Raw genomic sequence first — 26,780 nt, 5'->3', positions numbered from 1 at the left:
TATTAAAATATCCTTGTTTAAACTTTTTTTAAAAGATTTTATGTATTCATTCATGAGAGACAGAGAGAGAGAGAGAGGCAGGCAGAGACACAGGCAGAGGGAGAAGCAGGCTCCATGCAGGGAGCCCGACACGGGACTCGATCCCGGGACTCCAGGATCATGCCCTGGGCCAAAGGCAGGCGCTAAACCCCTGAGCCACCCAGTGATCCCCTAAATTCTTGTTTAAACTTGGGTCTATTTCTGGACCTTTCCTTTTCTGTTAATCTTTTATGTTACCTGTTTTGTCCCTATGCCATACGACAACCCCCCCCCCGCACACACACACTTTTTAAAAGATTTTGTTTATTTGAGAGAGAGAGAGAGAGAGAGAGAAAGAGAGCATGAGCAGGGAGAGGGAGAAGCAGATTCCTTGCTAGGCAGGAAGCCCAATGTGGGGCTGGATCCCAGGACCCCAGGATCATGACCTGAGCTAAAGGCAACCACTTAACTGAGCCACCCAGGCACCCCTACTCCCTTTTAAAAAAAGGAAATATTTCAAGCATAGACAAAACTGTGGAGATTATATATTGTCTGTGTACCAAATATTAAGCTTTGTAGCATTTTTACATTTTGCTGTAGTAGATTTAGACCATTTTTCCTTTATCTTTTTTTATTGAGTTGTAATTCCCATACCATACTGTTTTCCCTTTATAAATATACAGTTCAGTGCTTCTTAGTACACTGACGAAATTTTGCACCATTACCACTAATTCCATAACATTTATATCACTTCTAAAAGAAGCACCACACCCATTGCAGTCTTTCCACATACTGCATTTGCCTACTCTGATCAGTTTATATAAATGGAATCACATAATATATGGCCTTTTGTATCTGGCTTCTTTCATTTAACATAATATTTTCAAGGTTGATCTACATTGTATCATGCATTGGTACTTCTCTTTAGGGCCAAATAATATTCCATTGTATTAGATATACCAATTTTGTTTATCCATATATCAATTGATGGACATTTGTGGTGTTCCCACTTTTTGACTATTTTATGAATATTCATATATAAGAATTTTTGTAGACATGCTTTTAATTCTCTATATACCCAGGAGGGTTACTTCTGAGTCAGTCATGTAGTAACTAACTCTGTTTACCTTTTTGAAGAACTGTAAAACTGTCTTCCATAAACAGCTACAACATTTTCAATTCCCACCAGTAATGTATGTGGGTACCAGTTTCTCCACATCCTTTCCAGTGCTCATTATTCTCCATCTTTAAAACTACAGCAAGGGGATCCCTGGGTGGTTCAGCAGTTTGGCACCTGCCTTTGGCCCAGGGCGCGATCCTGGAGTCCCGGGATTGAATCCCGTGTCGGGCTCCCCGGCATAGAGCCTGCTTCTCCCTCTACCTGTGTCTCTGCCTCTCTCTCTCTCTCTCTCTCTCTCTATGTCTATCATAAATAAATAAATCTTTTAAAAAATATTTAAAACTACAGCCATCTTAGAGAGTATGAAGCGTGTCTCATTTTGGTTTTAATTTTCATTTACCTGAGGACTAATGTTGAGTATCTTTTCTACCTTGGAGAAATGGCTATTCAGATCATTTATTTTTGTAGTAACAGCTTTACTGAGATAAAATTTAAATACTGTGCAGTTAACCTGTTAAAGTATATAATTCACTGGTTTTTGTTCTGACATATCTGAATTTTATAAAATTACCCATGCTTCCTTCATTTTAACTACCAATACATAAGTCAGTCACAGTTCATTCATCGTTTTATTAATGGGCCCGTGTTTGTTCCAAATTAACATTGTACTTGTTCTTACTTACACATGTTGTGAGGATTTTTTAGAGTGTATACCTGAGTGAAATTGCTGGGTCATGACACATGCTGAGCAGAATGGCTGCAGAAGCTTTTCATCTCCTTTTTGTGTTTTGCAGCAGTGTAAACTCTACTAACCTTTTCTTGAAGGGCAGGAGAATTCATTATAAGACATATTTCATTCCTTTTAATGTGCACTTTGTCTTCTTTTTTTTTTTAAGTGTTTTTTGTTTTTATTTATTTATGATAGTCACACAGAGAGAGAGCGAGAGAGAGAGAGGCAGAGACACAGGCAGAGGGAGAAGCAGGCTCCATGCACCAATAGCCTGACGTGGGATTCGATCCCGGGTCTCCGGGATCACGCCCTGGGCCAAAGGCAGGCGCTAAACCGCTGCGCCACCCAGGGATCCCTGCACTTTGTCTTCTATTGAGTCCTTTCCTCTGAGCTGTTGCTTCTTTCTGAAGCACAAAGTTATTTTTTCTCTCTTTTCCATTTTACTGCTTATTGTTGAGGTTCTGCATTTTCATTGCTAAGAATAGGTTTACAAAATTTTTTTGTTAGTGTTCAAGCTGGCTTTACATTCTGAAGACCTATATATGTCTTTTTTTCAGTTCTGGAAAATCATAAACCATTATCTTTTTGAATGTTGAGTATCAGTTGAAACAGCTCAAAGACTTCTCTATCATAAGTATTCCTTTTTTTTTTTTAAGTTTTTTTTTTTCAATTTTTTAAAATTTATTTATGATAGTCACAGAGAGAGAGAGAGAGAGAGAGAAGAGAGAGAGAGAGAGAGAGAGGCAGAGACATAGGCAAAGGGAGAAGCAGGCTCCATGCATCGGGAGCCTGATGTGGGATTCGATCCCGGGTCTCCAGGATCGCGCCCTGGGCCAAAGGCAGGCACCAAACCGCTGTGCCACCCAGGGATCCCATAAGTATTCCTTTTTAAAAGAAATTTATTTATTTGGCAGAGAGAGAAAGCCAGCACAAGCAGGGGGAGCTACAGAGGGAGAGGGAGAAGCAGGCTCCCCACTGAGCAGTTGCTGGATACGGGGCTCTATCTCAGAAACCTGAGATCATGACCCAAGCTAAAAGCAGGTGATTTAATCAACTGAGCCACCCAGGCACCCCATAATTATTCCTTCTTGTTTTTCATCTGTCTTTTTTTGCCCCATTGTTGTGGATGAAACAGTCCTAGCTTCCACTTCACTAATTATGTCTGACTTTTCCAATCTAGGATATATTTCTCTCTCTCTTTTTTTTTTTTTTTTTTTTCATTCTTCTTGTAGACTTCAGGACCTGCTCCTGTTTACACACTTTTCAGCAATATTAAGGAGGACTGGGATTTCCTCCTGCATATGTTATCTTGGTGGATGATAGTCTTTTGGCTCTAGATTTCCCTCCCTTTCCTTCCTGGTGTTGAAGCCTCTCTTATCTGGGATTAGACACTGTTGTGATTCCTGCTGCCAGGCCTAGTAACAAATTATCTGGCATCCTCTCACCTGGCTAGTCCTCTTGTAACATCTGGAGCACTTGAGGTGTTTCTGCCTTCTCCAGCATAGGGCTTCTGTCTGTGGTTTTCTGACTATTCTCTCATATCTCAGATATTCTGGTTAGTTTCTAATCCACTGAGTTTTCTCATTCATGTATTTAACAACAACTTTTAAAAATCATTCAGTTGATCTACCCTTTTTGTGTATCTTTTTTTTAAGATAAATCTTTTCTGAACTTCAGTGAGATTATAGGAGGGAAGCAAGTAGTCTTACCATTTTGATCCATCTGTGAATGAGTCCATTGTGGATATGAAGACTGTTAAACGGTGGGTGGAGGAGGGTCTCACAAAGGCATATAAATGCAACACTGCTGGCATGCTCCTCACAAATTGTTATTTCTTCTTCCTTTATGTGAATTCTTCTTCTTTCTGAAGTTCTTTCTTCAAATATGCTCCCTATGCTTGTATAGGTGCTCCATGATGTGAATTTGAATTTATCTTTTTCTTCCAGTGCTATATTAAATGAGAATAATGTGCCTTTCCCTGAAGATTCTCTTGCTCTGATGCATACCACACCTGCAACAAATGGTTCTGTTCTTAAGGTAACAATACTTAATTTTGAAAGTTTCTCCAAAGACCATACTGAGTTGAGTCCTGTGGTATAATCACAGACATCTGGTGATTTCTGACTGACACCAGAACTTAAGCTGTGAGAAAAGCATTGAGCCTCAGTTTTCTAGAGAGAATCCTATTGTCAAATCTCTCATGAGAGTATCTCAGGGCTGCTTCTTCAGTTTTTCTGTCATTGGTCTTTTTGTTTTAGCTAGTCTTTGTATTTTGTTTTTTTTGATGCTGGCTATGCCTCCCTAGTGTCTCAAACAGTAGACAGCACATAGTAGGCAGTAAATATTGATTGCTTGAAATACCAGCACCCTGTCATTGTGTTACTGTATAACCAGCTCGTCGTCGCAGTCCCTGCTTTTCTGTACCTTGTCACACCCTTACCAGTCCAGAAATCATAGAAACCCAGTACATTGCTCATTGATTGTTTTAATTTACAAGTTAAATGAAAAATTATCCTTGCAAATGAACATTTACCATTTTGCTCTTTACATAAATGCATTTATTGTAGAAATTTGCCAAATATTTCATAAAAAGAAAAAGTTAGGAATCACCTGTATTCCCGCTATTGAAAGACCATGTATAATTAAGATTTGGTGTATAATTTTTCAGACTTTTGGGTTTAAAAAAATCCAACCTAAAATATCTCCAATCAGGAGCTTCCTTTCTGCTAATTAAAATTCTAAAAAGAGATATTGACGATCTTTGATCATTAAAAATTAAGTGAAACTGAGATTTTTTTGGAACAGAGGTCATTTAATTCAGATTTATTGCATATTATAATATGTACTGGACACCATGGTAGTTTCAAAAAATTCAAAAGTTAAACATAGCCTCTTTTTTCAAACTGCTTACATTCCACTGGGAGAGAGAATTTTAATACTTGTGGTAGTGATACATACACAGTTTGGGGGCCCTCAGGCCACAAGAGTGGGAGACGGTGGCGTGAGAGGAGGAGATGTGAGCAGTGAGAGAACAATTTTTTCCTGCATGTGATTACATTAAGTTGAATCACATTAAGGTGAATGTTGAGACATAAATAGGAGAATGACCACAGCCTTAAGCCAGATAGATGGAAATAGGACTGTATAAATGAAGGGCCTTTTTTATTATGTGGACTACATCCTAGAAACTTACTTTATTTCCAGACCAGAGTTCTCTATTTTATTCCCTTTAAATTTTCCTGCCTACTTACTTTCTCTATCTCTTTCTCTTTTGCTCTCTCTTTCTCTGTAGTATAGAGCTCCATCATTCATTAGGTGATTCAAATTCTAATTAAAAAGTATGAACATTTATGGGGAAGTTCATACTGTACTCACTTTCAAACAGTGAAGTACCAGTACATCTGGATAAAGAAGTCTTTGGAGTTTAGGCATCATCTTTACTCACTCTCTCCTGTCCTGAACCTTTTATCTCTTTCTTTTAGTCTAAGAGCTAAGAGCCAAAAAAATTTTAACCCTATGCAAGTTTTGTCTCCCCAAAAAGAGTAGCTTAATGAAAATTCACATAACATTTTATTTTTTTTAAGGTTTTATTTATTTATTTGAGAGAGAGAGAGAGAGAGAGCATGAGTAGAGCAAAGGGGCAGAGGGAGAAGTAGACTCCCCAATGAGCAGGAAGGCCAATGCAGGGCTTGATTCCAGAACTGGGAAATCATGACCTGAGCCAAAGGTAGGTGCTTAACCAACTGAGCCACCCAGATGCTCCCACATTAAAACTTTAGCTTTTTCAACTTTTTCAACTTCTGATTGTAATCTAGGTTCCCCTCCAAGCAAAATGGAATCAATATAATAGCCATGATTTCTGAGTGTCCCTATTTGTTTAAAGGTTAACACCAAACAAAGGCTGGGTCAGAATTGTAAGTTGAGAGGATATGGAAAAGATGTAGTTTGATGATTAGTCATTCAACAGCTATATATATTTTATTGTTCATAGGATGCTACAGATGAATTGGATGCGTTACTTTTATCTCTAACTGAGAATCTGATGGACCACACAGTCACACCTCAGGTAAGTATGTTTTGAACAGCAAGGTGGAAAGGAATTTGTTTTGAAAAAACTTTCTGCTACATTCCAATTTTTGCCTTTTTAACCATGTAGTTAAACTGTTCATTTAATAAGAGATTGTATTTCAGCAACCACTTAGCTTACCTTTCTACTAAATTTTCACCAGTTTAAATTTATGTGTCACTGTACAGTAACCACATTTTACTAGACGCCTATTTGTAATCTCAACACCATATTAAATAACATGAGAGGAAATATGTAGGGATAAACATAAAGAGTGAAAACAATAAGGACATGCAACATACGAATGGTTAGCATTGAACATACCAATCTTTATTGCAGTATAGGAGATACTGTGTTGGGTACTATGATCAAATTATAATACAAAAAAGAAACAATTCTTTCCCTCCAAGACTTACTATGTAGTTGAGATGAAAGGTATGCAAATAACTCATTCAGTATGTTATGAGTAATATGATAAGAATTGCTATGGGAACTAGATGTCATTCTGAAGTCTTAGAAGTACAGATGGTCCTTTTCTCTGGAGCTGGATGTTTGCTTAGATCCTTAGTTCTTACATTTGGGTGTGTATCAGAATCACCTGGAGGGTGTATTAAAACATAAATTGCAGGGCTCCACCCTCAGAGTTTCTGATTTGGTGTGTGGGGATTAGGACCTGCAAAGTCACATTTCTAGCATGTTCCAGGTAATGCAGATGTGGTCTGGGAACCACCCTTTGGGAACCACCAGCTTAGATCAATAAACAGAGACTTTACCAAAGAATAAGAATTAATCACAAGTCTAGAGAAGTGAGCAAGCAGAAGACAAAGGGATAATAATGTCAGTGCTGAGCCATGATGATCCTTTATGAGAACAAAGACGTAACTTGAAAGATTAATGCAAGATGGCCTAAAGCCAGAGCAGGACTCCCTGGGGCCGAGCTCAGGACTATATTCTGTGTGCTCTCTCACAAGTGGATTCGGTGATGAAAATCAAATTTATTAAACAACTTTATGTCACTGATGTTTTCCCTTCCCTGCAAATTTAGAATGCTTTTTTTGTTTTAAATCAAAATTTAGAATTTCATGCATTTTAGAGTCTACATATGGGCTCCCTGTTCTGTTACACTGACAGATTTCTCTGTTATTAGAACTGTAACACTCTTCTAAGAACTTTAGCTTTTTAATTGATTTTGATCCAGAATATGGCCAGACAAGCATCATTATGTAGCTGTTTTGTTACTCTACTGGTGAATTGTTTCAGAAGATTTTTAGAATGTCTTTTTCTAGTTCCACCCCTCCAAATACCTTTGGATTTTTATTTGTAAATACATTAAATTCATAAGTAAATTAACTGATATATTTATGATAATTTGTGTTCTTAGCTAAGAATATAATATTTTTCTCACTCAAGACTTCTTGTATCTCTTATTAAACTTTGTCATTATAGTTCCCCCAACATACATTCTGTCCTTTCTATTTTTATTATTTTCAGATCCTTCCTGCTTTTCATTGCTATTGTTAATGAGATCTTTTTTTTTTTCTGTTATATTCAAAACTGGCTTTAAGAAGGCTATTGTATTCTGAAAAAAATTCAACAAACCTTTCATCAATTAAAACAGTACAGCTGGGATCCCTGGGTGGCTCAGCAGTTTGGCGCCTGCCTTTGGCCCAGGGCGCAATCCCCGAGTCTTGGGATCAAGTCCCGCGTCGGGCTCCTGGCATGGAGACTGCTTCTCCCTCTGCCTGTGTCTCTGCCTCTCTCTCTCTCTGTGTCTATCGTGAATAAATAAATAAAATCTTAAAAAAAAAATAAAACAAAGCTGTAAAAAAAAATTATATTTAAATAAAGTATGCATTTTCTTGAGGGAAGGACTTTTATTATCATATTTTTATGTTTATCTCCATTACAGTTACCATTCTGAAGAAGTGTCCAAATGATAAAGTTCCGTCTTCCCTGAGAGGAACAAAGAGAGAACCTAAAATCTGTAGCAGAAATATATATTACTAAGGCTAGGAAGAAGTTGTGGAAAGCACTAAGATTCCTATCAGTTTGGGAATTGGTAAATATGTAAAATAAACTTATGACAAGAAGATATCTCTAAGACCAATAGGATAGCATCCATTTTTTTTTTTTTTTTTTTTTTAAGTCAGATGCTCCAATTAATTATACCTCATAGTCCATGGTGGACTATCTTCCTAGGTCCATGCAAGGCTTCTCTTTTGCTGGTCCATGCAAGGCTTCTCTTTTGCTTATCTTATTTTCCTTTGTCCTCCATTCCTCACTTCCATTTGCCATTTTCGCTAAGTTACTCATTCTAAAGTATTTGCTGTATGTCTTTCTAGGTACCTTTCACATATTTATTTAGATAAACATCTGTGAAAAACAGTATGACATTTCCTCAAAAAATTAAAAATGGAATTACTATCTGATCCAGTAATTCCATTAAAGAAAGTGAAAACAGTAATTCAAAAAGACCTATGCATCCCTATGTTTATTGCAGTATTATTCATAATAGCCAAGAAGTGGAAGGAACTCAAATATCTATTGATAGATGAATGGATAAAGAAAATGTGGGCTGTTTGTGTGTAATAGAATTAATATTAATTAGCTATAAAAAAGAATGAGATCTTCCCATTTGCAATAACATGGATGGAGCTAGAGGGTATAATGTTAAATGAAATAACGCAGACAGAAAAAGACAAATACCATGATTTCTCTCATGTGGAATTTAAGAAACAAAAAGAACAAGGGAGATAAAGAGACAAACAATAAAACAGACCTAAATACAGAGAACAAACTGGTGATCACCAGAAGGGAGTTGGGTGGGTGGATTGATGAAATAAATGAAGAGGGTAAGGAGTATACTTAGCATGATGCACACCTGAGAAACATAGAATTGTTGACTCGTACAATTGAAACTAATATAACGTCGAAAAAAAGTCTTCATATTTCTTTTAAGGTAGAGAGTTGGTTAGATACCCACAAATGGGATTGCTGGGTTGCATGCTTATATGAATACTAGGTATTGCTCACTGCCTCCAGAATGGTTTCCACAGTTTATAAGTCCTATGAGCAGTTTTTCCTTAACCTGCGCTTTATCTGACGTTCTAATATTTTTTTTGTCTTTATGGGTTTGTCTCATTGTTTCAGTTCACATGAGTTAAATGGTATTATTTCTTCCATTATTTTAATGCTGCCTTAGGTTTCCTCTTTGATTGAGTCACCTGTATGTATCTTTTACTCATTTTTCTATCAGGTTTCCTGTCTTTTTTCTTGATTTCAGGAATTCCTTGTATAGTCTAGATACAAATTCCATGTCAGTCTTAGGTATTAAAAATACTTTCTGCTAATCTGTATATTAACACATCTGAGGCATTTTTATGACTGTCATTTGTGACAAGTAGCAAGGACATTGAGACAACCTATGTCTGTCACTGTGGAGGTGGATGAGTAAAACAGGTGTATATCTTTCACTGAACAGAAACCTATTCTGATGTCATGCATTCTTCATTTTTTCTTGTTGTAGTTTGGGTTTAGGGTTTGAAAAAATCCTTCCTCATCTGCCATCCCATCTCCTGAGGTCATAGAGATACTGTTTTCTGTTGATTTCTATTAGCTTTAATTTTATTTTACCTTTCACCTTTAGATTTTAACAAATTTGAACAGTTTGAGGTTTGGGGGGGAGGATGTCAGTTGTGGTTTTAATATAACTCAAATTTGTATTTATCCATAAAAAGAGCCAATTTTACCAATATTCTAAAGAATTCCTCCTTTCCCGGTTGATGTGTTACTAATCTTTCTGTTGTGTTCCAGTGGTGGGCTCTCTCTTTTTCTGCTGTCCTGCAATTGTGTTTATTACCTTGGCTTTGTACTGATACCTAGTATATTCTTAAAATTTCAGCATGTCAGGTTTCCCCCAAAATTCTGCTGGCATTTTAATGGAGTTTATATTTAAATTTATAGATTATTTTGGAGAAAATTAGCATTTTTATGATATTTAATTTTCATGAATATGATACATGTTTCTATTTTTTCTCATCTAAATGTTCTCTGTAAGTCTTAGATTATTAGGCTAAATCCTAAATACTTTATAGTTTTGTTATAGTTTTGTTGATATCATGAATGGTATTTAATTTTTTACTGTTGAACTCATAAGTTGATTTTGTGTCTAGCATACTTGCTGAATTCTTTCATTAATCTGCTGATTCTCTAATATTCTGTCAATTTCTAGGGTGTGTTTTATATCTGTCTACAATTGATTAATTCAGTTCTCATCTATTGCTAAATCTGTCATTTTGTATATTTTGAAGATACGCTGTGAGATGCATGTATATTAATGGTAATTATACTTTCTCCAACTCCTTTGAGTAAAGTATCCATCCTTACCTCTTTTTTCTCTCTTAATTTCCCTTTTGGCTCCTATAAAATCGACACCTTAACTTTCTTTTAAGTTTATATTGCCTGGTATATAATTTCCTGTCCTTTTATTTCCAGCCTTTTTGTATCTGTTGGCTATAAGTGGACCTTTTGTGAACAACAGTTTGCTGGATCTTGTTTTTTAAATCTTCTTTGAGGATCTCCTCTGATTGAGTTTAATCCATTTATATTTACTCTAATTATGGTTATTATAGAACTTATTTCTGCCAAAACATTTTTTATTTACCTTTACCACATATTCTTTCTCTCTCTTTCTGTCTCATATTTCCTATGGTAAAAGTGCATTTTCTTAATATTGGTGGGAAAGTCATGTTGTATTTTTATTCTTCTGGTGCTTTCCTAACTTATTAATGAGACATGGACTTATGTAAATTTTTTATCAGAATCTGAAACCATGAGTCTAAGGACAGACTAGTCTAAGTTTCTATAAAATAGGAGGAGTTCTTTGGCATATAATTCTATACATAGAAGTAAAATCTAGAAAATTAAACATTAAAAAGAATGTAATAAAGCCCCTATGTATCAGGAACAATGTGAGTGTTTTTATATGCATGCATGAAATTAGAGAATGATCTAAACAGATTTTTTTTTCCTCTGTACTTTCTTTGTGCTGTTCATTTGGATTAGTCACAGTCCACTTTCAAGATGCTACCAAGAAGGCTAAAATGTTAAACTGGATGCTGGGGTTGGAAGGTAGAGGAGTCCTATTAGTAAGGAACTGAAAATAGTAGGAGCATTCTTAGAGTAGAACATTTTTAAATTAAAGAGATTCTCGGGATCTCTGGGTGGCTCAGTGGTTTAGCACCTGCCTTCGTCCCAGGGCCTGATCCTGGAGTCCTGAGATTGAGTCCCACATCGGGCTCCCTGCATGGAGCCTGCTTCTCCCTCTGCCTATATATCTGCCTCTCTCTCTGTCTGTGTCTCTCATGAATAAAAAATAAAATCTTTAAAAAAAAGAGAGAGAGATTTTCAGAATTATGATAGTTTCTTAAGTGGTGAGTATGGCATCTGTGTTGTAGAAAAGGATCTTGGATTCAAAGTGCATGTCAGCGCAGGGGGAGCCATTGAGAACTGTCTCCCTCTATGATGCATTCCATAGTAGAAGAAAACATTATGAGAATGGTTATGAAAAGAAGTCTTCCCTAAAAGTAAACACATATATAAAATTTATTTTAGGTATCTTCAACATCCATGATCACACCACGGTGGATTGTACCAGTAAGTTAATGATATTTACAATTTTTATTTTGGTTACCCTTTCAGAGTAAGGCCTAACTAAAGGATTACCAGGCTCTTTGTTTTTCCTTAAAAATGTGAGGTCATTCTCAAAGCCTTGTTATCTGAACTTAATGTCTTCAAACTAGTGATTTACCTTTCCTGTTTGTAAAGGCTTAAGGATGCTGACAAAAACAAAACTAAAAACCTGAGGTGAAGTATGGTGAAAAACAAACCAAAATAGCCATGACCATCAAAATCCTCTTACTTACTACCGTAATCATTAGGGAAGATGACTTGGAGCTGAACTGCTGATGCTCAGGCCTATGTTATCACTTCTGTTCAGACATGGTATCTGTCTCCCTCAGCAGAGTGGTGTCCTTTCCAATGGACTGGAAGGACTGTGCTTGGCAGAGAAGGAGGAACATGGTAACAGAGAAGTAGTCTCGCTGATTTCTCCCCCAGGACCATTCTTGGTGGATGCTGTGACCAGGTGAGGAAATTCTTTCTCCATTGCAGTTCTAAGGCATCTGTTCAGAAGAAAATATACTTACAGCAGTAATGTCAGTTCTTCTTTAACTGAATTTAACTGAAACTGGATAAAATTTTTCTCTATTATTTAGAATAGTGTTTTTTTGTTTTCCTGCCAGTAACAATTTTCTACAAAATTATAAAGTAGCCCTTTTAAATCAAGTCTTCATAAATGTTAACTTTTTAACAGGCTTATCTTTAAAATTTTTATTGTTTTAAAATTCATTTATGCCTTTCCTTTCATGCTTTTATGCCTTTCCTTTCATGCTTTATGTTATGTTGTCCATCCATAATAAGGTGAAGAATCATAGATAAGAGTGAAGTAGGAGATTCCCAAGATGAGGGCTCTGAGACACCTTTTACCAACACCTGTTACGAGTTCATTTCAACATATTGCTTGCCACAAACAGAAGCTGGACTCAAAAACTCAAAAGACCTTTTGTTTGGCATGTATTTCTTCAACTCTTCATTGTTAGGACCAAAACTGTGCCTGTTTTACAAAAGATGTACAGTTGCCTTCATTATCACCTCAGACTTCTTCCTGGTGATGTCTGTTTCTCATCCTCCTGGTGTTGAGAGTATAGGTCAGTTGACGTAGATGCTTTCCTAGTTAGAGAAGAAATTTCCTAATTAGTTGGAAAAGTTATTAAAGCTGATTAACTCGAAAGAAACTGATAGTTTCATTTTAAAGTTCCCATCTCCACAGTCTTCAAAGTAATATAATCACTTACTCAGCAAACGTTTATTGAATGTCCGTAATGTACCAAGCATTGATTTTACTGGTTTGGCAGCACTGAAGATAGTAGTGAACCAAACAGGCGTGGGACTTGCCATAGGGAACTCACATGTAGTTGTCAAATAGCACCATGTAGGTTATTTTTCTAACCATTTATATTCCTAGTAATTGCCACTGTAAAAAAAGAGATTATGTGCAGAGGACCAGGTGATAATACTTTGTAATTGAGTTTACACAATGAAATATGAGTTCTTAGGACTTGTAAATTAAAAATTATTGATGAAAGAAGAGATCATCTACATTCCTTTCCGAAACAAAATAGTCATAGAGGAATTAATGAGATCAAAGAGGACAGGTAGTGTACCTGAAATTAATAAAATGTTAAATGTCAATCATACCTCAAAATAAAACAAAAAAAAAAAAAAGAATCAGTGGAACAGAATAGGGTCTAGAAACAAACTCACACAAATATAGCTACTTGATTTGTGAAGAAAAGGATGATGGAGTGCTTTTGAATAGATAGCCTTTCAGTAAATCAGCTGAACAAAAAAATGTTTTTAAGATTATTTATTTATTTATTCATGAGAGACACACAGAGAGAGGCAGAGACACAAGGAGAGGGAGAAGCAGGCTCCATGCAGGGAGCCTGATGCGGGACCCGATCCCGGGTCTCCAGGATCAGGCCCTGGACTGAAGGTGGCGCTAAACCGCTGAGGCACCTGTGCTCCCCATCAGCTAAACAAATTAAATAAATATCCATGTGGGAAAAGATTAATCTTGACCTAACCTCGGACCATACACAAAAATCCATTCTAGATGGGTTGCAGATCTAAATGTGAAACTTCAAATAACAAAGCTTTTAGAAGAAAATATAAGCAAACATCCTGGAGATCAGGAAAGATTTTTTTAAACAGGTCACAAAAAGCTTCCATCACAGGAGAAAAAAAAAAAAGAAAAAAAATATATATATAACTTGGCTTCTGTCAAGAACTTCTGTTCATCAAAAGAAATAATCTCAAGATCTCAAAAAAGGAAACCAGAGAGTGAGAGAAAATACTTGCACTTCTTCCCTCTCTCTCTTTCTTTGATAAAGGACTCATATCTAGAATATATAAAGAGCTCTTATAAATCTGTAAGAAAAAGACAGCTAAATAGAAAAATTGGTAAGACTCGAAAAGGCAGGGGTGGCACCTGGGTTGCTCAATGGTTGAGTGTCTGCCTTTGGCTCAGGTCATGATCCTGGGGTCCTGGAATCAAGTCCCACATCAGGTTCCCCGCGAGGAGCCTGCTTCTCCCTCTGCCTATGTTTCTGTCTCTCTCTCTGCATCTCTCATGAATAAATAAATAAAATCTTAAAAAAAAAAAAAAAACAACGTGGAAAGGCAGTTCACAAGAAGACATCCAGATGGTCAGTAAGCATATGAAACAATGTGCAATTTAACTAGTCATTGAGGAATACAAATTCAAACCACCATGTGGTGACCACTATATACTCCCAGAATGGCTGAAGTGGAAAAGACACATAGTATCAAGTGTTGGTAAAGATGGGGCAACTGGAACTCTATAAATTGGAATAGCCATGCTGGAAATAGGTTTGGCAGTATCTCCTAAAGTTGAACATACCCAGTGACTCCGTGATTTTATTATATACATACCAAGTAGAAATACAAATAATTGTCTATGAGGACATATAGAAGAATGTTTACAGCAGGTATATTCATAATAGTCCAAGCTGAAAACTTTCCAAAATTCCATTAATAGTCAACTACATAAATAGCAGTACACATGAATCGTGTAAACGTAATTACGTTAACAATAGTTTGCTATGTAATATATTTAGCATCTTAAAACAACACATTTCTAATCTAATTTTCTGTTCCTATAAAGTCTGGATACAGCTTTGCTAGGTCCTGCAACTACCACAAGCCCATTAGTTAGTGAATTTTGCCCATATATACAGTTTCCAAATGGCATTCTAGTCTGTCCTTCACTTTGAAGTATGAATAAGTGCTTCCCACATAAGTCTGAAGAGAGCCAAAGATTTTCAGATGTTTGAGGAAATACTGAAATAGGTAAACTGAAAAAGAAATAGGGAGAAAAGAAGGGAACATGAGCATGAAAAACTTCACAAAATGATAATTTCATGAGAGGAGATGCTGCATCTATGCAACACTAACAGGAAATGTAAAAGAAAGGAAACAGAAAATGCAGTGTTCTTAGAAATTATTAACCATGTTAAAAATAAAACCCAAAGAATGGGTGGAAGATTGAGGAAATCTCTCAAAAAGTAGAACAAAAAGATGAAAACTGAGATAGAAGAGATCATTGGAGGATTGGTCCAGGTAGTCCAATATATCAATCATCAGAGATCTAGAAAGAACAGAGTAAATAAAAAATTGTTAAAGGAATTTAGATTTCTCAGAACAGAAGTACTTCAGTATTTCCTTTTAAGACTTTATTTATTTGAGTGAAAGAGAGAATGATCAGGGGGAAGGGCAGAGGAAGAGGAAGAAGCAGACTCTCTGCTGAGCAGAGAGCCCAGGACCCCACTGAGATCATGACCTATGCCCAAGTCAGATGCTTAACCCACTGAGCCACCCAGGTACCAGAAGTACTTGAGTTTTTAGATTAAATGGGCCTGAGTACCCAGCAAGGAAAGTAGACAACACTAAGGACCATCATGAAATTTCAGAAAGAGAGAGTGTAAGTCTTCAGAGAGAGAGGATAAAAAGAATACATGAAAGGATTGATAATCAGAATGACAGATTTCACTGAAAGAAAGAAGATAATAGAGCAATGCCTTCAGAATTCCAGAGTAAAATTATTTTTCCCCTAGTTGTTTTAAGATTTTATTTATTTATTCACGATGAGAGACACAGAGAGAGAGTCAGAGACACAGGTGATCATCCAAGAAGGAGGAAGACACAGGACCCAGGAAACAGGTGCAGGAACTGACTGGGAGAAAGGTGGAAGAAAGTCCTGAGGCAGCAGCTGCCTTGTTGTTTAGGAACAATTCTGTACAGATTTGAAGAGGGGAATATAAAGTTCCAGGAAAGGATATATTGCCAAGAAAAAAACACAAACACATGGCCTACCCCAGTTTTTAAAAAATTACATGACATAACTGAATGTACTTGGAAAGATCCATGGTTCTATCTGCAAACTTAAGTACAAATTAGAAATAAGTACAGAAAATGAAACAAACAGTCTCAACAAAAAAATGAAGCAGTTCTTCAGGAGGAACAAATTATATAAGAAAAAATGTAATACACTTATATCAGTTGTGAAAATATTTACATAGTTACAACAAACCCTAAATATTAATATGATGAAAATTGTTTGTTTAGCTGTATTGAAAAGGTAGGAAGGAAAGATTGGGGGACTGATGAGTGGGCTCTAAGAATGGTAGTCCATGGCAAGAAGTTGTAGAAACAGGCCACTTGGACTTTTGCTAGTCGTGTATCACAATCACCTGGAGGGCTTATTAAAACAGCTTAGGAGAGCCTGGATGGTGTAGTTGGTTGAGCATCCTGACTCTTGGTTTCAGCTTAGGTTGTGATTTCAGAGTCATAAGACCAAGGCCTGTGTTGGGCTCCACACTCAGTGCCCAGTGCAGTCTGCTTGAGATTCTCTCTCCCTCTCCCTCTGCCCTCTCCATTCATGCTCTCTTTTTCTTTCTAAAGTAAATAAATAAATCATTAAAACAAACTGGGCCTCCTGTAAAGTGCCTAAGAATTTGCACTTATAACAAATTCCAGGGACTGTACTTAGAGAACCAGAGATACAGAAAAGTGAAGGAAAATGCCAGGAAAAAAATATTGAAAGTGTTTTATCTCTGTATAGTAGAAATGGAGGGGGCTGGTACACATGACTGCTGTTTCAACAGTCAAGCTTGTTAGTATTTTCAACATGTTAAACTATATCCTTTGTAGTATATATTTTGACTGTTAAGTTTTAATGAAACCAAGGTAGATGACATGACGTCCTTGTCTCAGTTCATGCTCTTCAGCTATGGCAGAGACTTTCAGGTGCTCATGCAAAGCCCACATTGTTTTATTTTTCACATTAACTCTGACAGAGCAGATGAACTGGTGTGGGAACTCCCACAGCCATCTTGGCACTGTCTATGTAAAGTACAGAAGTATGTACCCACTTAACCTTGGTATTTCTTGAGCAAGTTTGCTGTCATGCTCTGCACAGTACTGTTCTTGCTATTCATAATAATAAGCCTGAATCATTAAGAAATGATTAAGTGTTTGGTATGTTTTATTCAGGGAAGTAGGGGAAATTGGTATCTTTAGATTTCAAGGTGACATATGCATCAGTTACCTAGAAAATTCCCTTCTGTAAATATATCATTGCTAAATTAGGTGTTGCAACATAGTCATTTAGGTCAGTGACTTGCTTTCAATCTGCTCCATGTAGCACTGGTAGAGAAACACATGGTGCTCCCACCCCAGTGGTTTCACGGAATAATAATCCCTCCTTTTTTTTTTTTTCAGCTCTGTTCCAACTTTGGCAGGAGAAACTGTCTTGAAGCAGAAGTGTTTACTGACAACTGAGCTCTGAGGGATTGGCTCCTTCTCACCTATAACTGGAATGCCCAGCACTCTGCAGCTGTCCTTGCTGAATCCATTTCTGCTGGAATTTGTCAGATTCAGGAGCTTGTCCTTATGAGTAAAAAACCTCACCTAGATTTGACTTCAACTCAATGAAAAACATTTTCCGTCCAACTGGAAGGGTTTAATTACACTATATATTTGCCCAAATGAGGGTATCTGGTCTTTTACTTTCTGTAATTGTATTGAAGTTGTAAATTCCTGGCATGGAATTATTTCCATGTGGTTTCCTTCAAACTCTTGTCTCCATCTAGTGGTTATAATTATTCATAACCACCCATAAGCAGGCTGTCTCTGGTAGTCAGTAATAGCCTTAGGGTGAGTGTGCTTGATCTGAACACTTGTTAGAGAAGTTGCCCTTATCCATGCAATACTTGGAAATCAGAAGTTTAGGAAGTTAATGAGGACATCACATAGGTAGGTTGAGGCCTAATTGTTTACAATTATTACAGTACTAAAGAGAAGTTTAGAATACAGAAGATTTTCAAGTGTCTCATACTCTTGACTTCTTACTACTGGCTATCTTAATACTCCTAAGTTGACATCAAGGTAAGCTAAGCCTTGAAAAGCATATAGAGAAATCAATTGCACCTATCTTGTATCCTATTTTTTTCAGCCCTGCTTCCCCATAGGAAGCCCTCACATGCACCACACACATACTCTGTAACTTTTCAGACCAGACAGAGGCAAGCAATGACTTCTCCACACTGGCACCAGTTTGGATATAGGCTCCGTTTCCTTTCAATATGAGCTGAATAAGTTTAGAACTTGTAAAATAAAGGAAACAAAACAAAATGAAAATACCAGGAGAGAAAGAGGGAATCGGAGGTGGGGGGTTTGTTTCTTGAACACCTACCACATCTGAAACTGTACTTAGCATACTGTAAGAACCTGGTATCTTACCTATGTTAGGCATTTTGTGCTAATTTTAAAAAGTCTCTAGAAGTTCCTTATCACTTCTGGTACAAAAAAAAAATTCTGGATGTTAAAGTAGCACATTTGCATATAGAAAATCAAGAGTGTAAAAAAAACCACTTGCAATCCTGATATCCAGAAAAACATTCTTATTTTAGCTTTAAAACTTCAGAATGCAGAAGGTAAACTACAATTGCTACTGGAAATGAGAATGAGGTGGAGACCATGTAGGCATCGTTGTTAATCCCAGTGATCAAGGATTGATGTCAAACTATACCTCCTGGGAGTTGATGTTTAGTTTTCTGCCCTGTATTATGTATATGATTGAGTGTTAATTTATATTGCTCAGCACAAGAGAACATCCAGCTTTGTGATCTTTAAAACATCATGGTTTGGACTGTCCTGGGTTCCCTATAGCATAATCATTTGCTCAGGCAAACACACACACTAGTGTCTGATTGGAAAGCTCAGGAATTTTAATCCCTGTTTCCCAGGGAGCTGTAGAGTTTGGAAACCACTTTTGCACAGAACAACTTCGCTAAAGGAAAGAAAGTTGGCACTTCTTGCTGGCTGCCTCTCCTTAGCCATTATGCTGAGCTTGTGAATTTCACTGGCAGAGCGTTTGCCAATTCTTAATTGTAAAACAAATTTTCTTGAAGCTGTAAGTGATACCTACACTTGACCAGGGGCCTGACTCGAAGCACGCTGGACTGACTGGACATCAAATTTTCAGTGTGCTGACAATGCTGGATGTACTGAAAGGTTAAAGTTGTGCATCTAACCACAAAGCAGCTAAGGCATTACTGCTAGCTTGGAAGACCTAAACGTCCTATCCTGTTTAGGAGGTAGCACCATCCTTATTTTAAACTTTTTAAAATTTAAGAATAAGTTGTTGAAAATACTCCATAGCCTCTATGTGGGTACCTATTATTCTTACTAGTTAGCATATTGATAAGTACTTTCTTAAAATTTACTTAAATCTCAGTCTAAAAGGGGGAAATTTTGTCTTTTGGCCTGACACAAAGTGGTAAATATGGAGATTAATACTTTAATGATGAATTAGCCCTGACAGTTCAGATACCTGTCAAGTATAACTTCCCTGTCACTACTGCTGCTGGTGCCTTCCCCAGAGTTGCTGTAACACTGGTCTTGTTCCTGCTTTTCTGAGGGGAGAGGGGAGAGAATGGCGGGGCTGTGGGGCTCAGGAAATCTGAATGTGTCTGAGAGGGAAGGGAAAAGGAAAAGTCTGTCTCTGTGATGAGAGAAAAAAAGAAAATATATATATATATATATGAATCCGTAAAGAATGTGAGCAGGGTGAGATTTGAGATAATATTGGAAAAGAGGGCAGGTTGATTACCTTGAAGTGGGAAGAGGGACAGTTCTGTTGGCCCTACCCTGGGGGGTCTTCAGGGCATAGTCCTCCCCTACAAAGGTTAAAACCTACCTGCACATCCGAATCATCTGATAAACTCACTAAAGCTCTGACCCACAGATGAGATGAAATAGCCCTACTGGCTGTTCAAAATGACAGCTAGTTGGGCAGGAAGTTTTTTTTCTATCTAGAATGAGGTTCCCAGGCACCTTAGTAAGTGTAGCTAAAAAGAAATATTGGCAACGTTTAAGTCAGAAGTAATGAGAACGTTTGCAAAGAGAGGAAGAACAATAGCTTATTTGAGGGCTCCAGCTAGGAAGCTGTGAGCATTCTTCTGTTTCAAAGTATTTGGAGGTGATTTATAGCTGAGATAACTGACCGGGATTGGCAACAAATAACAGAAGGCTGTTAGCCACAGGCTTAGCTAGTTTGTGGTTACTTTCTTCCCATATTTTCCAGTACCAGATTTGACTGTAGTAACTCATTAGGGTCAGCGATGATGGAACTTGTGACTGGGAGCAGATTTGAGGCTAGCGCTGAGAGAGTGGCAGGGCTTCTTTTGTTGTTTTGCCACATCTCATGGGTCTGTGGGGGCTTGCAAGGAGTGGATTGTTGCTGCTGCCCGTCTCCTGGCTTACTGAGTGCTCCGTCCCAGGAACGCTTAGTACAGTGTCATGCAGTAGGCATCTGTGGCAGGCCTTGGGAGAGCAGAGGAGAGGAACCTGAAATCAGGCCATTTGACAGCACTGGTAGGGAAAGGGAGAGTTGGCATGGAGGTTTAAAGTAAGATTATTAGGTTTCAGCTTTCTGCCCTCAACTCTTCTGAACTTGTAAAATAATAAATGAGATCCTATTTCTTAGTATTGTCAGTAGTATCACCTTTGTATACACTGGAAGGGCTCATGGTTCTTTCATGCCTGCCCTTCAAGAAACACTGCTGAACAAAGGAATGATTAGATTCCTTTGGTCTTGATAAATTTAGACATACCTTTAACAGCTTTCCTAAAATGTTTATATTGTTTTAAGAAAAATTCTATTTAAAAATATTTCTTACAGCCTACTGTTTGCACCTGTATCTGCTTTTGCACAATCACAGATGATTTGTGGACAATTAAGGATGAAAGCCCTGGGTTGTTCCTTGCATCTTGACTGCTGGTTCTCTAATGCTTCCCAATTCTGGCTGAAACTGGTGCCCCTGTCTTCTCTTATATAAGCCTCAGAATGAAAACTCAGAGGAAATTCAAATTCAGAAACTTTGCTAGAACAGAATTATTTGGCAGTCACTTACATAGAGAAAAATCTTCCATATTTTTCTATAAGTAAGGGTCTTGAGAAGCAAAGTTCTTGTGTTCTCATCTAGAGCAGAAATGAGCAAAGTTTCTCTGTGAGGAGCAGAGGTAGTTAATACTTCAGCACTCAGCTGTGCGGCTGTAGCACAAAAGCAGCACTGATGATGGTATGTGCATGGGCTGCCTGTGCTCCACTGAAGTTTCATTTACGAGAACAGGTGCTGACTCCAGTTCCACACTTGGTGGCGTGGCAGCATGGCTCCCCGGAGTCACGCGAGTATTCCCATAGGTTCTTCCGTAGCCTCTGTCTGGATGTTGACATCCTCATTTGCACATGGATAGGGTGCAGTCCTGGGTCTCCTGCTCTGAGAGTCTTTTGTGAGGCCTCCCCAGTTTCTAACCAATCTTGCCATCAGCCTTCCAGTTGCTTAGAAGCCTGGAATCTTCAGATTGAAGAATGTACATTTCCATATTATGTCCTTTTTTCCTGTCAGAAATGTAAACTCTGATTTTACAATGATCAGAAGACAGCTGGAAGCTTTTCTTATCTATCAGCCTTCAGGATGAGGAAGTTTGTTTGGATTATAGAAATTTGTCCTGAGCCGAACTCTTCCTGTGTTAACATGTCGGCAGAGCAGTAATTATTTCCAGTTCTAAGATAGGATACAGGAGTCTCTTTATCACATTGCTTGGGACAATAATTCAGTCACTTCCCAGGATTTCTCTTTATCAGGGAGCTGTTTTAGCACAGTTCCCTTGATCTTTTTATTTTCATGAGTAAATGTTCTTTTCTCATAGTTCAAAGGACCTCACTAACTATTTGTGTTTACTTTTTATATGTGTAAAGCTTTGCAGTAGCTCTTAGAGTGTAATTTATTTTTATATCAAGTGCACTATTTGTTGTGTTCCACAGTTTTATATGACTTGTTTTAGAAGCACTGCATTGAACTGAGTTGTTTGTATACTGACATGAGAACCATAGATGTGACCACAAATAAAGCTTTTGTGAAACATTTATGTTCTTATGAGCTGTTTTCAGTTTATTGGAAGTGTAATACCTACATGCTGCCCGTTTTCTGTCCTCAAGGCAATGGTTTAGATCAGAGCTGCTGTTGGAAGCCATGAACAGAAGCAACACCAGTTTTTAGTGTCCATTTTACTATGTATGGTACAAATTTGGGAGTAGAGGCATTTCCTTTTTTTCTTTTTTTAAGATTTATTTATTTATGATAGACCTAGAGAGAGAGAGGCAGAGACACAGGAGGAGGGAGAAGCAGGCTCCATGCCGGGAGCCTGACGTGGGACTCGATCCCAGGACTCCAGGATTGCACCCTGGGCCAAAGGCAGGCGCTAAACCGCTGAGCCACCCAGGGATCCTCAGTAGAGGCATTTCCAAAGTTTAAAGACCTCATTGGTCATTCGCAGCATATCCTGGAAGGCCCAGCCGTTGTTCCCAGGAGCAGTGTGGTCAAAACACAGCTCTACTACTCGATGCCAGGGGACCTTTTTTTTTTTTTTTTTTTTTTTTGGATACCATTAGTTTATTATAAAAGAGAGACATGAAAATTATTTACATGATGCAAGATTTCACAACTTCACTGGAATGGGCAGCTTCGCTTCATGCCGTTTTAAGAAAGAATGATTTCAGTCCACATACTTTCCGAGAATGTCACCATCTCTAAATAAGAAATAATCCTTGTCATCTAGGACTACTTTGGTGCCTCCATATTCTGGGAGAAGAACTTTATCTCCAACTTTCACACTAACTGGTTGAATCTCTCCACCCTTTCCTTTGGAACCCGATCCAACAGCCACTACTGTTGCTTGCAACACTTTCCCTTGAGATTTTTCTGGTAGCATGATACCTCCTTTGGTTACAGTTTCAGCTGCACTCCTTTCGACTAAAACCCGGTCAAAGAGGGGAAGAAACTTCCTAAACGCCTGCCCTGCCATGCCTCCGGCCGCCGCAGTCCCACTCGCTCTGGAGCCGCCGCCGCCGCCGCCGCCAGGAGACCCGCAGTCCGACCCCCAGGCCACGTGAACGTGGGAAAAAAGATGCCAGGGGACCTTGAATAAATTACTTAACACACTTGCACCTCAGTTACTTTGTCTGGAATGGGATGGTACATTGTATGCTGTGCAGCGTCTGGCAGAGAGTAGTAGGTGTCCCCCATCATACCGTCCTAGTGAAGAACACTGATACTGGCCAGAGTCCCACACACCACAGGAGCTCGGTGAGGTTTTTGAGAACAGTCTCTTTCCCGCTCCCCTCCTCTCCCTTTCACCCAGAAGACAGGTAGCATTGGGCCTTGGAAACCAAGGAGGTGTTCCTCGGCTCTACTCTGATGGGCAGGGTGAGGCAGGAATGCTGGAAGCTCTCAAAGAGATCTGGCATTAAGCAACCAAAACACTAAACAAAAGGACTCGTTGGCAAGATCTGGGGAGCTCTGAATGGAGAGGATGAGCAGAAGTGTGGACTCCTGGTGCCAGCAGAAAAGCTCCGGCTACTCCCTGACGTTCACACTACAGGCAGGGGGCACGGACTGGCCTTCAGGGTTGGAGAGGGCAGGACACTGGGAAGGCTGTGGATCCCCAAAGGAATGGTTAATGGGCTACCAAAACAATCACAGCTTTGGGAGAAGATACTATATGTCAGTTGTTAAAATTTGAGAAAAAGGACTGAGAAAATTCAGGAAAGTAGACTATAGCTGAATAATTGCTCTCTAAGTGTAGGAGATTTAAAAAAAAATGTATGTTTATACTCCAAAAAAAATCTTTTCACATTATTTTTTCTTACAATATTAAATATTTAAAAAATGAACCCAGCATGCCACCCAGAAAGGGCTTTTTTTTTTTTTTTTTTTTTTTTTTTAGCACCAAGAAAAGGCAAGGAGGGGCCGAATGGGAGCTCAGGTCAGTAAGGCCCAAGAAAATGAGCTCAGTGTTGGTTTGGGGGCAGTGTGGTGGGATTAGGGTGATTTGTCCAAGTAGACATGCTACCCAACTGGGCTTAAGTTCCAAGGTTCCATCCTGGAGGGGAGACCCAGAGGAGCACAGAGCAGCCTTCTCTCCACAGTGGGGTTGCCCATGTCCACGTGGGCCCTGGTGGCCACTCCCCAGCTGTCCGTGGGGTACCCTTCATGCCTCGAAGTGCATCATGCAAAGATCAGTGCTAGTTTCATGCTCTCGAGCTACAAAATTAGGATGTTGGGGTGGGAAGTAGAATTTCAAGATGACCTAGCTCCTCAGTACCTAGATCAGAAAAGTGGTCCAGAAAGGGAAAGGCACTGGCCCTTGGTCACAGGGCCAGGAGTGGGAATTCCCTGCTCTCCTCTCACCCACTTCCCTCAGCACTGCTAGTCTTGGCTCATTAGGTCACAGTTCCCTCAGAGCATAGTCTCACTTTTTCTGTCCAGAATTCCCATGGGAGAAGCTTGCCCATTTCAAACCTCTGGCTCTGAGCAAAGTCTCCTCAGAAAGAAACCACAGCATGGGGCAGCCCCGGTGGCACAGCGGTTTAGCGCCGCCTGCAGCCCAGGGCGTGATCCTGGAGACCCGGGATCGAGTCCCACGTCAGGCTCTCTGTGTGGTGCCTGCTTCTCCCTCTGCCTGTGTCTCTGCCTCTCTCTCTCTCTGTCTCTATGAATAAATAAAATAAAATCTTTTAAAAAAAGAAAAGAAAAGAAAAACCACAGCATGGATCTGGAGCGACCCACTCACCTCTGCCACCCTCTAGTGCTCCAGAGGCCATGGAACAGCCCCTTTCCTCTTCCCTGGGGGGCAGGCAGTAGCCCTACCTTGGATGGATCTGTCCACATTCACCACCTGCTCCCAAATCCCACTGGTCCTGTCCCTTCAAGAGCTCTGAGTATCTTCTAGCTGTCAAACCAGCAGGATGGGTGTTCATGGGAAAGTTCTACCCAGGGGCTCTCACAGGGGTTCTCACAGGGGTTCTCAGGGCTCTCACAGTGTTTGCCATTGGTTACTTTTCTCTACAAAAATCTTGAACATTTAAAAGAAAGAATCGGGGATCCCTGGGTGGCGCAGCGGTTTAGCGCCTGCCTTTGGTCCAGGGCGCGATTCTGGAGACCCGGGATCGAATCCCACATCAGGCTCCCGGTGCATGGAGCCTGCTTCTCCCTCTGCCTGTGTCTCTGCTTCTCTCTCTCTCTCTCTGTGACTATCATAAAAAAATAAAATAATAAAAATAAAAAAAAAAGAAAGAATCACAAACGTTTTACATTAGATCCTCACACCTTATATCATAGCTATAAATTTGCTTTTTGGCCAACCTCTCCCCATTTCTCCCAACACCAGCCCTTGGCAACCACCATTCTACTACTCTCTTCTTGAGTTGGCCTTTTTTAGACTTTACGTATAAGTGATACAATTCAGTGTCTTTCCCTGCCGGACCTATGTCACTTAGCATAATGCCCTCAAGTTCCATTCATGCTGTCACAAATGGCAGGATTTCCTTCTTTCTCATGGGTGGTATTCCACTGTCTATATGACACATTTTCTTTAGCCATTCATCCACTGATGAATTTTTTGTTTTGTTTCCATTTCTTGGCTATTGTGAATAATATCACTGGTTCTTAATGTAGATTAAAGACTGTCTTACACATTTGGACATGCAGGTAGTTTGTCTAGTTCCATGTGCTCATTGATCCCTTAGGGACCCTCAGGTTGGGAGCTGGGTTAATGATGGGAATATCTGGCCAGAAGAGTTTTTGTTTGTTTGTTTGTTTGTTTGTTTGTTTTCAGAAGAGGTATTGATCACGGAGAGGGATGGAGAGAAGGAGGGGTTCTCCTAGGCTCCTCTCACACTGCTGCCCTGGCCAACAGCACAAGCTCAGCAGATGCTCGCTTAGCCAAGGCCTAAAGGCTTGGAGAGTACTCAACCTAGAATAGTCAAGAGCACAATACATTAGGCCAACTGTTGAATTATAAATAAAAGGATAAAAATATACCCTACTGGAGCCCCGTTCATTGGCCTTTCTGCCTTGGTCTTGTACATGGGGGTGAGACTAGTGCCCGCCTCATGGTGTGGTGAATGTTAAATGAGTTAATACCAGAATCCATCTGTGAGCTGATGCGTCTCCACCCCAAGTCCCAATCTCCAACCCAGATATCTGCCTGCATCCCCTCCTGGCTCCACATGGATGTTACACAAGCAGCTCAGACTCAGCCTATCATAAGCCAGACTTAAAGTCTCCCAAAGCCCCCATCCCCACACATGCCCCAACGATGGCTTCTCGTGACCCAGGTCACAGTGAGTTGTTTACTTGCCCGTGATTCCTCTCTCTCCCCTCCCATGTCTGATCTAAAGTCCTGCCAGGTCTGTCTCTGAGGTGCCTCCTCATTTTTGCAGCTACACCCCTTGACCCAAGTCAGCATCTGGCTTGAGCTCAGGCAGTTGCCTTTGTTGGGTGAATTTATTTTCTAACTATAGACAAAAATGAGGTCATGCTCCTCTGTATTGAAACCATAATGGCTTCCCATTGCCCAGAACAAAGAATCCAAACTCCTTTGATGGCTTCCATGGCATGGTCTTTGGCTGTGCTGCTTCCATTCCTTTGGGTGACCTGCACTCCCTCTCACAACTGGGCCTGCCCTCCTTCTACTGGGAACTTGGTGGCCCCAGCCCCTGTGCCTTGAGGCTTCTTGTTTAGGGTTCAGGTTACGTATTACTTCCTCCAGATGTTGCCCTGAGCACTCCAATATCATCC

The 26,780-nt window shown here is 39.3% G+C and overlaps 2 protein-coding genes across 7 annotated transcripts in view; one reads left to right on the top strand and one right to left on the bottom strand.

The window, feature by feature from the left end:
• The window catches only part of EPB41L5 (erythrocyte membrane protein band 4.1 like 5), a 145,709-nt gene extending 123,643 nt beyond the window's left edge, over positions 1 to 22,066 (top strand). For 4 of the 6 annotated variants that reach the window (XM_035702380.2, XM_025429184.3, XM_025429163.3 and 1 more), the window contains 5 exons: positions 3,815 to 3,905; positions 5,860 to 5,934; positions 11,548 to 11,589; positions 11,955 to 12,079; positions 17,356 to 22,066. In XM_035702380.2, coding sequence (XP_035558273.1) covers positions 3,815 to 3,905; positions 5,860 to 5,934; positions 11,548 to 11,589; positions 11,955 to 12,079; positions 17,356 to 17,422 — 400 coding nt within the window. In that variant the 3' untranslated portion in view covers positions 17,423 to 22,066. The remainder of the gene's footprint in view (positions 1 to 3,814; positions 3,906 to 5,859; positions 5,935 to 11,547; positions 11,590 to 11,954; positions 12,080 to 17,355) is intronic. The other 2 variants (XM_025429174.3, XM_049097096.1) reach the window with 2 other exon arrangements.
• Positions 22,067 to 22,558: 492 nt separating this feature from the next.
• On the bottom strand, positions 22,559 to 23,100 carry LOC112649853 (10 kDa heat shock protein, mitochondrial). The gene has a single exon (XM_025432352.3). The coding sequence runs from the start codon at positions 23,002 to 23,004 to the stop codon at positions 22,696 to 22,698; it is 309 nt and encodes a 102-aa protein (XP_025288137.1). The 5' UTR covers positions 23,005 to 23,100; the 3' UTR covers positions 22,559 to 22,695.
• Between the last annotated feature and the right edge of the window lie 3,680 nt (positions 23,101 to 26,780).

This window comes from Canis lupus, chromosome 19, assembly GCF_003254725.2.
Source record: "Canis lupus dingo isolate Sandy chromosome 19, ASM325472v2, whole genome shotgun sequence".
NCBI lineage: Eukaryota > Metazoa > Chordata > Mammalia > Carnivora > Canidae > Canis > Canis lupus.
This window is presented reverse-complemented; position numbering and strand designations above follow the sequence as displayed.

Excerpts from the sequence above, each read along its gene's own strand:
- LOC112649853 (XM_025432352.3), bottom strand. The coding sequence starts at position 23,004 with ATGGCAGGGCAGGCGTTTAGGAAGTTTCTTCCCCTCTTTGACCGGGTT.